The 13,666-nt window shown below is 34.3% G+C and overlaps 1 protein-coding gene across 3 annotated transcripts in view; it reads right to left on the bottom strand.

Annotated features, from left to right (window-relative positions):
- Window positions 1-3,897: 3,897 nt before the first annotated feature.
- Window positions 3,898-13,666, bottom strand: part of CCNC (cyclin C) — a 29,430-nt gene continuing 19,661 nt past the window's right edge. Inside the window, exons 7-12 of one of the 3 annotated variants that reach the window (XM_037059712.1) lie at window positions 12,441-12,476; window positions 11,669-11,760; window positions 10,965-11,032; window positions 7,630-7,709; window positions 6,586-6,704; window positions 3,898-5,128 (exon numbers count right to left, since the gene is read on the bottom strand). In XM_037059712.1, the coding sequence (XP_036915607.1) occupies window positions 5,074-5,128; window positions 6,586-6,704; window positions 7,630-7,709; window positions 10,965-11,032; window positions 11,669-11,760; window positions 12,441-12,476 (450 nt within the window). In that variant the 3' untranslated portion in view covers window positions 3,898-5,073. Of the gene's footprint in view, window positions 5,129-5,337; window positions 5,764-6,585; window positions 6,705-7,629; window positions 7,710-10,964; window positions 11,033-11,668; window positions 11,761-12,440; window positions 12,477-13,666 lie in introns of those variants that run through there. The other 2 variants (XM_037059713.1, XM_037059714.1) reach the window with 2 other exon arrangements.

The following is a 13,666-nucleotide window of genomic DNA, read 5'->3' as shown; positions in this document are numbered from 1 at the left end:
ATCACAATCAGAGCAGTGATTGCTTCTGTTGAGGGAAGGAAATTAACTGGAAAGGCAAGGAGGGCTATTTCTGGGGTGATAGAAATGCCCTGTGGTTCACAGGTCTATACATTTATCAAAACTCATTCAAGTGGACACTTAAAAATGTATTTTCTATTATATAAATTAAAATAATAAAAAACAGGAAAAAAAGCTTAACCACTAGCATGAGTATATTCCTTTGGAATGTCTTACACTTGTTAGTGTGCTGCTGCCCGGGTGGTAAAACAAATTTGTGCTTTCTTCCATCTGTACCTCTTCAGACCTGTTTGTCATCCAGATCCTATAAGGCCTAGCAAGTGACTATGAGAACTTGGTTTGTCCTAAAGGATATGTATTAGCCATTGGAGAATCTGGAGTAGGGATGTGATGTGATCACATTGAGATTCTCTTTCTGATAATGTCAATCAAGTTTCTAGCAGAGCAAACTCCTTACAAGAACTAGAAAAGCTGGGAAATCCACGTATGTAATGTGCATACACAACACTTCAGTGTTGCTTCATCCTCTCTACAGCTCTCCTTGTCTGTGAGATTGTGCCTTTTCATATCCTCACTGCCTTAGTATATTTCCTCTAATATTAAACAATATTATATATAAACAATATTTTGTGTATATATACATGTGTGTGTGTATATATAAAATGTGCATAAAGGCAGATCTGGGGAGAAGGAAAGCTGTATACAGAATGAGCCACTGTTGAATTACTGAACCTATCAAGGAATGGGAATCTGGGTTAAATACACCAGGCTTTTATATAGTTTAGTTGGAATCCCTGAAAAGCTTACTGTAGGAGTGGAGGTGAACCAGAAAATGACCAACCCTTGTAAAAAAGTTAAGGCCAGCTTTGAATCATCTAAATGCCTGAATGGATTAAGGTGATCCTGACACCCTTACAGGCCTACCAGAAGTAAATCCTCTCTTGGACAAAGACACCATTTGTCTAGCTACAGCAGGGGTGGGCAACAGTAAATATTTTCAGTTGCCATAAAGTCTAATAATTAACTGCCCCGGTAGCACAAAAGCAGCTATAGGACCATACATAAACGAGAGTGTGGCTGTTATTCCGATAAAACTATTTATGGTTACTTAAATTTGAATTTTGTGTAAGTTTCATGTATTGCCAAATATTCTTTTATTTTTCAACCATTCTTAGATCAAAGATCAGCCCCAAACTGGTGGCAGGTGGGATTTGGCCCACCCCTGAGCCAGAACCACAAATGATAAAGTTTTTCATATCGGTGTTCAGAATTTTATCAAATCTTACTAGAAATAACAGTCAATAGGACCTCATGATTGAAAAATAAAAGAAAGAAGACAACAGAAAAAGCTACACAAAAGAGCTACATATTGGAGTTTTCAACCACTTTAAAATAACTTTGGTTTATATATTCAATAACATGATAAAACAGAAAAGTTTATTACAGGAATGGAAACTACAAAAATGTATCAAATAGAAATTCTAGAATTTAAAACCCAACAGATGTAGTAAAGTTTAACAGGTTAGCCACAGCTGAGGGTTAAAAAATGAAAACGAAATACACATTAACACGGATGACTCTCACAGTATTGAAAAAGCAAATTTCAGAAACATATATATGAGTTTGAAAACAAGCAAAATGCCATTTATTGTTTATGTGTGTATGTATATGCATAACAAATAAGTTAGGAAAATGATAAATACAAATTTCATAATGGCTTCTTTTGGAGACAGAACATGGGCTTTACCAATACTGTTAGCATATCCTCAACTTAGGAGACATACCAGTTCATACAATTATACCTTTGGATTCCTGGTACTTTTTTAAAGAAAAAAATATGATAAATAACATATCCTGTTTGGGTATCCTATACCCAAATATAATTGTACTTGTATCTTTTTTAAAAACTAAGGGCTAATAAATTAGAATAATTTATTTACTATATTAGATTAAACTAGTAAAAAATTTAGTTGTCAGTTCTCCTGAAATAAAAAACTTAACAATTATATATCTGAAATTGCACTGAGTTTTACAATAAAACTCAAGAGTAAAAATCACTGGTAAGGTCTTTGGTATCAGATAACTCAAAACATAAAAATATAGCATATTATTTAACATATTTAAGTGGCCACTTTGTTTTAATGATGGGAGAATATTGCTTTTGATTACCTTTGCATTACCAAAGTTTTAGAAATGTGATATAGAAAAAGTGTCAACAGTGGACAACCTCAAGAGTTCTGCATTAACTGAAGTACCTCAGGTTTCCTTCATTCACATTTCTTTCTTATGGGCCTCATGATCTTAGTGAGGTCTCTTGGATTCTGTGATAATGCACCCCTTCACTAATTAGTATGTACATACCATAGAAATACTGGACGGAGGTAGGATCAACAGCTAATTAGTGAGAAATTTGTATTATTAAGGACAAGTGGAAAATTAAATGCTTCTTCTACCATCCAGCAACAATTACTTTTCAGTGTCTAAAAGGGCAGCAGTTTATTAGTGAAAAAAATGTGATTTTGTTACTACCTCTTTTCTGTGTTTCAACATTCTCCAGGAGCAAAATAAGAAGAGAAAGGGGAAAGAGAGAAATTTTAATAAAGAATGGTAATGGTAGAATCTGGATGAAGTGTATCCAGATGGGGATGATAGTTTTTTGTGTGAATCCTTACAATATGGTACTTATTTATAGGCACACGATATTTCGGGGTGCTGTTTGCATTCATTTAACATTAATGGGTAAAGAAGGGAGGCGAAACTTGCTGCTGAACATCTGGGGGCAGGAATGACAGAGATCCCTTACTGAAAACAGAAGATAAAGAGAAACTGAATACTGAAAAATGATACCTAGTCCCATGGCCCCACCTGTCTCCAAGAACTGACAGCCCCCTCAGTTCATACCCCACTGACAGAAAGCTAGAGGCTTCCTCTCTAGAAAAAATGGACCCACCACAAAGAAAAAGCTTCAGAATATGATGTTGAATTTTAAAATTCTCCAAAAAGGATTTAAAAGAATTTTTAAAGTAAGATGAAGATAGAATCTATGAATTTTACAAGACTAAAAGATTTACCAGTGAATTACAATGTATGGTCCTCATTTAGATCCTGACTAGAATTATTTAAATATATTTCATACTATTTAAGAGATAGAAAATTTTAACAATGAGTATTTGATATTACAAAATCATTATGACTAATTCTTGTTTAAGTACAATAATACTTTTATAGTTTTCTCTTATAGAGCAATTATCGTTGAGGAATACATACTGAAATAAGTATGAGTGAAATGATATCTTGGATTTGCTTCAAAATAATATGCATGTTGGGGGAAGTGGGTGAGAATTTAGAAGAAAGAAAATTGGCCATGAATGATGACTGTTGGAGTTGGATAATTGGTATGTGGAGGTTCATTACACTATTTTATCTACTCTATATATGTTGATTGAAAATTTCTGTAAGACGTTAGAAACAAAACTCTAAGTCATACGTATTAATTTCCAAAGTAAAAGTTTTAAAACAATATCTTAAATGAAAAATTAGGGTTAACTCAATGATTATGATACATAATCACTCTGCTCTTTCAACCCAAGCCCAATCTTACTTCCTTCAGACCTGAGGAAAGTTTTTTTCTCATTTCTTATCCTGACTCTGAGCCTAAAAGACCTATATTTGTCATTGGTACTGATTTTATACATAATCTCCTTCCCCAGTTTCTGTACTACTTTCAACAAGGAAGCAGACCTCTAAGCCTGCTTTTAAACCATTTGAAATTACCCACTTGACAAACTACAGAAGGCTTGACTACTTGTCTAAAGGAAGGACTCTCAGAACAAAACACAAGGCAGATTTAATAAGATAAATAAGACATTAGTCAATATGGCTGGAGAACATACTTTTATTCTTGCAAATTTTATACTAGGAAATCAACATTTACTTTTATAATTCATTGTTCACAATTGACTTATAAAATTTTTAATCCTTAAATTGTACATCAATATCCTATGACTCCAAGTTTTATTTATCACTCTCCTTCAAGTCTGAAGAAAATGATTAATTTATTAAGTTCCACAGACAGCACAGTCCCACTGACATAACATTTAGTCTTAAGTCCTACGCTCATGAGAATTAAGAGTAGCCAGTATCAAACTGGCCTGAAACCTGATTGTGTCCCTGGCTCAGGATACCTGTAATAAATTTGTAAATCCACACTAAGACACAAAAATAAACTAGTGTGTGTATGTCATATAAAAAACTTTTCACAGTAGAGTAAAAATTAACATTAAAATGTTACCAAATTTCAACCATACTCTGTTTCATCCAATTAGCGTTCTAAATGCCTCATTTAACTGTGAATCAAATGCAAATGACTTCATGTAGGTTTAAAAAAAAATTTGCCCAGCATTTCAAAATGGTTACAGAATTAATAACTTTTTAAATGTCAAAGTATGCTATACATATTGCACTTTCCTGCTAGGCTGGGCTAGTATCTTCCATGGCAAGATACTAAAACTACTGAATAAAATACACTTTAAAATCAATAGGTACTTGATTAATTTCCCTGAAATTATCAACATCATTACCAAAATCTTCCAGGATTTTGTAAGATTTGATTCCTTAAATACAGTTTTAAAGTTTAACTTAAGGAGGGGGAAAAAAACCCTCATATATTTCACTTTTTATGTCCTTTATTTGGTCCTTCAATGACCAAAGATAATTTTACACAAATTATGCTTCATATTTCCTGGCTTAATAAAAAGCTACAATTTCTATTATCCAAATTAAGAAAAATGATACTAATCAAAAACTATTAATTTTGAAATGTCTATAGGTCCCCTTAGAACCTTTCCAAACTTTTATAATCAAGATACTTTAATCAATTATGTACTAGAGTCAAATCAGGTAAGGAAAAACTTATTTTGCAAAAATAAAATCACTTCCCAATATGCTTGACAGAAACAAGCTATTCGTTTTCATTTGTGTTCCATTGAAGACACTACTGAAATCTGTCCAATGGTTTATTTCCAACTGGTCCACTACGGAATTCTTCGGAATGTTTTAAGATTGACTGTAGCTAGAATTCTGACTTCCATTTGGACCCTGCTCTCCTTCACTGTGTAAGTGGGGAAGAAAGAGATTTTATACCAATTAAAAGATTCACTTTCAATACCCTGATAAGCCTTCTAATTTTTAAAGTTAGTTATTCTGTGGTACAAATTTATAAAACAAACACACTCACAATTTTAAGACACAAATATGAAAAATTAAAATCCAGAAGACTAATATTTGGTTTTATATTTTTATTCTTATGTAACTTACTATTCTCATACAAAACAAGCTTTTTGAAAGTTAGTATCCATATACACTAAAAAAATTTAAATTAGGGTATGGGATTTCATTGTCATTACAGGTATCACTCAACATATAGATTAGACCTTCTGAACAAATTTCCTATAAAATTAAATCTTACATATAAAATCGTATTTCTATTAACCAGTTATGAAAAACAAGAAGTGTTCTTCCCAAAAAATTACTGTTCAAAGGCATACTAAAATCTTATGTAAATATCTCAAACCTTTATAAGTCCAAAATATGGTACTTTCCTGGAAAATGCTGAATATTTAAAATAAAAGTAACTAAAACTGAAAATACCAGGAACTGTGGCAATAGGGTTTATTGCCTTATCTTGTCCATCCTCATCTTGCAGCTTCAGGCCCTGCCACTAGTGGAGAATCACTCAGGGAATTTCTGCAAAAAATGCATCCAAAGGTAGCTGTTTGAATGACTGCTTTAGAACAGCTCCTTGTGTAAGTATTTATTTTTTCTAACAGTGACATTAACGCATCAGATCTACAAATCTATCTCAATGTTTTATAACTTAAGTATAAGTTCATTAAGAGGCAATATTTCTTTATTTTCCTTTTGATGCTGTTTCGCTACCCCAAATGATCTGATGCACAGTGGATGCTAACAACCACTGAACTACATGAACAGATCCTACTAAAACCACAAAAACTCCCTTAGCACAAGTGATTCATATTAAATAAAATTTTATTATTGGGTGCCATGGACCATACTGGGTCACTCAAAAGGCAAAATTCTTTATCCTTACAATATTAAATTAATAATCTAAGTTTTTAAAAACTGCTACTGGAAATTATAAAACAGAATAATAGCCAGTAGTGGGCGAGGGGTGGAAGATAGCACAGAGTCCAAGTGATAGGAATACTACAGAATTCTTTATCTCTGAATTTCTAATAAACTGGCCTAATTCTCTCCTGTTTAAATTTATGTACACTATATAGCCATATGTTGAGGGATACCTGTAATAGACCTGCCACTGCATTAGGAAAAGTTACTATACAGATAATCCAATTACTTTTTTTCAAATGAGATATTCTCAATCTATCAAGTCACAAATTTTTAAAAAATTACATCTTTGTAAGTATTATGAGGTTCTAGAAGAAACTTTAAGCAAAAAAACCAAAACAATGTAACCTATGAAAAAATGTGATAATGCAAATGAAATATATAGTTAAATGGAATATAAAATTAAAGTCCACAAAGTACCTGTTTGGAGGAGGTTTTGGTTTCGGCATCTTACTAAGAATAGTTGCCATCTCTTTTCTCTCATCAAAATTCTTCCACTGTTCATATAGTTTTAAAATAACCCTGATTATTTCCAAAATCTAGAAGAAAATATTTGAAAAGCTCTCAATGGCAGTATCAAGCAGCATTTAGTATATAAAGATACACATCACATATTAGGCATCCCCCAGAAAACAGTGAAAAGACAGAGTTTCCGTTGTTAAATATTCAGGCTTGACAATCCTGATAAATATGAGAGCAGCATTTTTACCACACTGCTATTTAAGCTTGTGCTATTTAAGAGGCTTTTCCTTCTAGCCTCCCCTGTGTTAACATGTATGCCCTGTTAAACCTTACTCATTTCTGCTGCTAGTTTCCTATCTGCTGATGTCTAAACCAAAGCAAAATAATGAGGTACTAGGAGCAGAGGTCTAAATCATGCAGTTCACCACTATACAGTATGCTCTTCTAAAACCAATTGTTTCAAACAACTTAATGGGAGGTAGTACACAAAAGACATTTTAATTCTGTTGACTACTGTAAACAAGGAGCTAAAAAAATTGACAGCTACAAATCTGTCATATCCAGTTTCCAAATTAGCCGTTTCTTCCTCATGTGAATAGACCTAACCTTGGACTGATTTTAAATGCTATCAACATTTCAGCAGAAAAGACAGAAAAAAGGGCAAAAACCACTTTGCCAGGAGACAGGCTGTATCTCAGAAGTTTATGGTAGTATTTAATGATCACTAGGTAGCTTTTAAAATAATCCTGAAAATTAAAGGCTGCTCTTCAACTGATCAAATTAAAAGTCTACCATTCTGTTTAAGCTAACTCAAAAAGAGAAACAGCACCTGAACAGTCAACATCAACTCTTCTTGTCAAACATATTTATTTATTTATTTTTTTACCAAAAATCTTTTTAGCCTAGTAGACATCTTAAGATTTTAGGCTCATGGTAAGTAAATAAGACATTAACTTTTAAATGTTCAAGTTTATATTCCACTAAGGGACTTTTCAAGAATACCTTCTCCATATCCACAGAAAGCTCAGCAAACCACTGTCTGGCATCTTTCTGCTGCACAACACAGGCTACGTGTAGGCAAGCTGGAAAGAAAAGAAGAGACAAAGGCCCAGATTTAATTACAAACATGGAATGTGTGGACTCAAACCAAAGATAAAATTTTCACTTAAAATTTTCATGTATATTTTCTAATATTCTTTTTAAAAACTGCATAGGTTCATATAATAGTTACCACTGACTATCCCATCTTATATAAAGAGAAAAAATTACTAGACTATATTATAGTTTTTGACATCTCTAGCTCCTCACTGTGTGCTAGGCATAGTGCAGTTGCCTTGAGAATCAGGACATGTTAGAGAGGGGATAAAATCCAATGAGGATAACGAAGCAGAGAAGTGATCTTTCAACAGTGATGCAAGATAGTGGTTTAAAATGTAACCAGAGCCCTGGCCGGTGTGGCTCAGTTGGTTGGAGCACTGTCCCAGAGACCAAAAGGTCACAGGTTCAATTCCCAGTCAGAGCACATACCCAGGTTGTGGGTTCCATCCCTGGTTGGGGTTGGGGGGGTGCACAGGAGAAGGCAACCAATCAATGTTTCTCTCTCACATCCATGTCTCTGTCTCTGTCTCTCTCTCTCTCTCTGAAAACAATGAAAAAAATGTCCTTGGGTAAGGATTTAAAAAAAAAAGTAACCAGAAGCCAGTGTAATGGGAAAAACAAAATAAAAACCCCAGCCAATCGATACACTGATAAATTTCAAGAGTACTGACTATGTTTTGATTTTCAAAGTACAAGTAGTGTTCATTTCCTCTGCCTTTTGAAGTTATTAGTATGTCAGCCTTGGCTGGTGTGGCTCATTGCATCAAATGCTGGCCTGCAAATCAAAAGGTTGCCAGTTCGATTCCCAGTCAGGGCACATGCCTCAGTTGTGGGCCAGGTCTCTAGTAGCAGGGTGTGTGAGAGGCAACCACGTATTGATGTTTCCCTCTCTCCCACCCTTCCCCTCTGCCTAAAAATAAATTAATATTTCAAAAAAGTTATTAGTGTATCAAACTAGATCAAAATTGGACAACTAGTACTGTGTTGTAATAATAGAGCTTAGAAAAAATGTAATACACTGTATATAACTATATACAACTCCCAAAGATAGTAAAAAATGTTCAAAGACAACAATCTACATCATAATTTTGCCCAATATAATTCCTACTGAGCAGCTTGACTATCCTGATCCCACGCCAGCTTGTTGTTATGCTCCCTGATGTGGTCACACAGATGACTTTGCTAAGGATGACACTCTAGGCAAACAGTGATTCAAATGTGAACTGATGCAGAGGCTGCCCCAAGTCAAACAAAGCTATAAAGTACAGCCTATGTCCAGGAAGGATTTAGAGGTGAAAAGACTGAAATTATAATAGGTAATTAAAACACAGTGGAAAACACCATGATAAGGGTTTATGTAGAATACATTAGAGATAGAAGAGACATCCTAAACCCAGCATGAGATGATAACGGGAGTTTTGCTGAGGTGACACTGTTCCTAGAAAGATGAAATCCACGCCAAGTCTTAAAAAAGAAAATGGTAAGAATGGGAACAGAGAGTGGTATGCACATAACTGGTAAAAAAGAAGCTACAGACTTTATCCAAAAATTAACAGAAGCTCCTAAAACTTTTAATTGGGGGGCAAATTATGGATCACAGTTTCTCTACCTTGGCACTGCTGACATTGTGGGCTGGGTAACTCTTTAAGGCTGGCTAGTATACCATTAAAATACTTAGTAGCATCCCTGGCTTCTACCCACTAGATGCCAGTGGCATCCATTATTGCGCTGACAATCAAAACCACTGCCAAATATCGCAAGGAACAATTATCTCTGGTTGAGAACCACTAGCCTAGCCCAAGTGTGAAGAATTGATTGGCTCTAAGAACAGGGATGCTGGAGGCCTGTTGGTCAGGAAGTAGCCTATTGTGGTAACCTGAACAGAAACAAGATAATGGCTACAAGATTACTAAAGGTATTGGTTACTAATATTCAACAATAGGTATTGGTTACTAACTAGATGGAGGAACCAAGAGAGATGAAAGAGGCAAACTGCTCTATTCCCAAATAAAGTAACTAACCACTGCTGTGCACCAAGTTAGTATAGACATTAAAAGGAGCACATCTTGGGGCAAAGTAGTATGCTCAGTCCTGTTCATGAGTCTGAGGTGCCAGTGAGATGCCAAGGCAGAAGGACATATAGAACTGCTCAGAAGCAAGATCTTGATTAAATGAAATTTAAATGCTTCAAAATCTAAGAAATAGAAGCCACAGATTTCAGTGAGACAACCCAGGAAGAATGAAGACAGGAGAAATGGCAAAGATGTGGTACATGGCCTGATATTCTCTCTTTCCTATCCGTGAAGATCCCAGTATTCCTTCCCATTGAACCCAGATGCCACTTCAGAATCCTTCCAAATATTGTGCTTTCATGGAGCCCCCAGTATGACAAAAATATAACTCATGCACCACCCCTAATGTAAGGATAAGAAATATTAACATTTAAGGACTAATTGAAAAAAAAGAAAACTGTAAGTTTGGACTGGTAAAATATGGGGGGGAGGGATCAAGAGGACAGAATCATGGATACCAATAGAGAAAAACAGGAATGAAAAGTAGTAAGTGCCTCCCTCAAAGTATTAAGTGCCTAATATATGGCAGAAAATATCTGATACTCTACAATGTATCTAATTTAATTTTTGTAACAACTTTGTTTGGACTTGTTAGTATCCCCCACATTTTAGAATCAAGGAAACAAAATCAGAAAGTTTAGATAACTTCCCCACAATTATAAAGGAGGCTAAGCTTAAACCTAGGGTCATCTGATTCCAAAGACTGTGTTCTAACCCATTATAATACTGCCTTCTACAGGTAACAGAATGGTAGCTAACTTCTCCCGCCAAAAAGGCAGTAAGGACCTCAGAGGCTCCTTTAGTCAACCTCTGAGGACTTTTATTAGACTCATGAAGGAAGGGCCCAGTTATTTCATGTAAGTTACAACTAATACTAGCAGGCTTAATTCTGAACTTCTCCCCCTAAACACTGGTTTAAATTATTTTAAACAATTTTTGAAAAACTTACCAAAAAAAGTAAGTTTTCTGGTAAAACTTACCAATAAGGGGGAATAGGAGTATAATAATCCTGATTTGGTTCATATTATTAAAAGCTCAAATGCAAGGATTAGTCAATTACTTTATGAAACATAAAAACACCAAGTACAACAGGGTGAAATTTCTTTTAGGGTGACCTAAATAGGTTTATGACAATTTCACTAGTAAACATAAGCCACACTTACATACCTAAAGCTATCATGAAAGGAGGATACAGTAGGCAAAGGTCCGTTCTGTAGGTATCATTCACTATCCTCCTATAGAAATGTAAATCATATTATTACTGAAAGCAGAACTACCTCATCTGATTGTACATTTTGCTTCAGAGAGGGCTGTATTTCCAATCTTTGCACGTATTATTTCTTTTTTATATTACTGAAGCACAGATATAAAGGTGAAAACATCAAGGGAAAAAGATGGGTACATGAATGATTCAATAAATAAGCATATTTTAATTAATAAAATTATAGCTAAATGTTTTAAAATTTAAAACCTCATAATAAATTTTAAACAGAGTTTTTTTCTAATTTGTCAAAAATTAGAAAATCAGACAGGAAACCAGAAATCATACAATGGATTAATATGTATGTTGAATACCACCATAAAGTATTCCGATAATTTTAAAGATAAATTGTCTCCTTATGTAAACAGTCTGTTTTTCATAATAATCAACTTGAATGGAAATATTTATCAAATAGATAATTTAAAAATCCTTATTATTTTAGCATTTGTACCAATATAGTTATTAAAATATCAACAAGTAGATATTTTGTTCAACATCAAATATCTTGGGGCACTACTTTAATTACTTTAAAAAACTAAACTTAATATTTACTTGTCAATCTTCCTAGCTAATAACACATTACGCTATGAATAACTTCTGTTCTAATTACCATGCAAGGGGAAGCAACATGTCTTCTTGGCCCATGTCCTGCACATACTGGAGCAAAGGTCTATAGGGATGATACACTATCAAGCAACAATCCTAGAAACAGTTTAAAAAATGTGTATGTATAAAAACAGATTTATTACAACACACAAAAAAACTTATCATTACCCAACTGATTTGTAATTGTGTATTCATACGTATTTCTCTAACTCATGCTCGCTTCCCTCTTATTTTCTTAAGAAAGCAGTATGGCAGCCCTAAACTCTACTATGATAGTGAAGGCAGTGCTCTCTCTGGAATATACCTTGGTAAATCGGTTGGCAGTCAGTCAGCATCCATTCCCTTAGAGACTCAAAGTGTCACATCTGCAACACACTGAAACCTCTTATTAGCCTATAAATCCATAATTCCCAACTGGAGGAGCAGAATTCTGCCAAAGACATAATCTATCTTTAAATAACACCACACACATACACAGATTGTGCAAATAACTGACAGTGGTTTAATGCCCTGACTGGTTTGCTTGTAATTCTTTTATTATAGTTACTACAGAACAGAAAAATATTTCCATCCTAAGTAGGATATACAAATTCTTTTACAGGCTTTCAAGAGGATACACATGATGATGCTACTAGGTACTATAATTTCACCACCATGTATCACTTGGATGGTTTTAAAATGCACCTCCCTACAAATAATTTATTTAAAAAATTCTGACTTCACTAAATTTGAAAATAAGTTTTACTCTATTAATCACAGGAAAGACATATACTTACCATTAGTTCTAAAAGATAGAATTCACATTCTAATATCTGTTTAAAAAGATTATACATGTCAATATGAAATCAAATTAGGTGAGTCTATTTAGTCTAACAACAATTTATAGACATAGTCATTTATCACAATTTTTTACCAAAGATTTTTAAATGAAGAAAAGCATAGTAACTTATGATAGAATTAACATATAAATGTTACAACTTTTTATTACTAGAATGATTAAAACTGTGATTATAAAGCATTTTAATCCTTAAACAAGCCAGCCTCATAAAAGCATTCTTATTTTTATTTAAAATATCCTGTATACGGGCCTGCGAACCAGAGGATCGAGGGTTCGATTCCCAGTCAGGGCACATGCTTGGGTTGCAGGCCAGTTCCCACTTCATGGCAGGGGACACATGATACACACTGTGTGTCCTCAGCAGAGGCAACCATACATTGATATTTCTCTCCCTCTCTCTTTCCCTTCCCCTCTAAAGATAAATAAATAAAATCTTTTAAAAAATAAATAAATGAAAATAAAATATCCTGTATAGACTTCAGATATTCCAATACACTTTCCATTCAACAAATGCAAAAATGCAAATTATCTTAAACGTTATTCTTATTATATTATAAATCAGTAAAAGGAAAGAATACTAAAAAATGAAACCAAAACATGCATGTTAAATGGAATGAAGAAATCCCTTGCAAGGTGGAAAGAACATGCCTATTAAAATGTCAATACAGCCCTGGCTGGTATGGCTCAGGGGACCGAGTGCCAGCCTGAGAACCAAAGGGTGGCTGGATCAATTCCCAGTCAGGGCACACGCCTGGGTTGCAGGCCAGGGCCCCAGTTTGGGGCGCACAAGAGAAACACAGTGATGTTTCTCTCCCTCCCTTTTTCCCCTCTCAAAAAATAAATTAAAAAAGAACTTAAAAAAATAAAATGTCAGTAGAGATGCATCTTCTAAACAACATAAAATTTCAAATATGGTTTTCATACTGTTCCATTATAGCAGCTTCAGCTGCACATCAGTATCACCTAGGAGCTTTTATAAAATACCAGTCCGAAGGCCTCAAGCCTGAAAATTCTCATTTAGTTGGTCTGTAGAGGCCCTGGCACAATATCATTAAGTTCCCAAAGTGATTTAATGAATGCCCAAGGTCATATAACTACTGCTATGAGGTATCTTTAAAAACAGTGAAAACAATTAACTGATTTCTTTAAAGTCTATATTGTAGT

This window comes from Sturnira hondurensis, unplaced genomic scaffold (assembly GCF_014824575.4).
Source record: "Sturnira hondurensis isolate 20B ecotype Veracruz unplaced genomic scaffold, ASM1482457v3 Scaffold0011291, whole genome shotgun sequence".
NCBI lineage: Eukaryota > Metazoa > Chordata > Mammalia > Chiroptera > Phyllostomidae > Sturnira > Sturnira hondurensis.
Note: the sequence above shows the minus strand (reverse complement) of the source record. Positions and strands in the feature narration are given on the sequence as shown.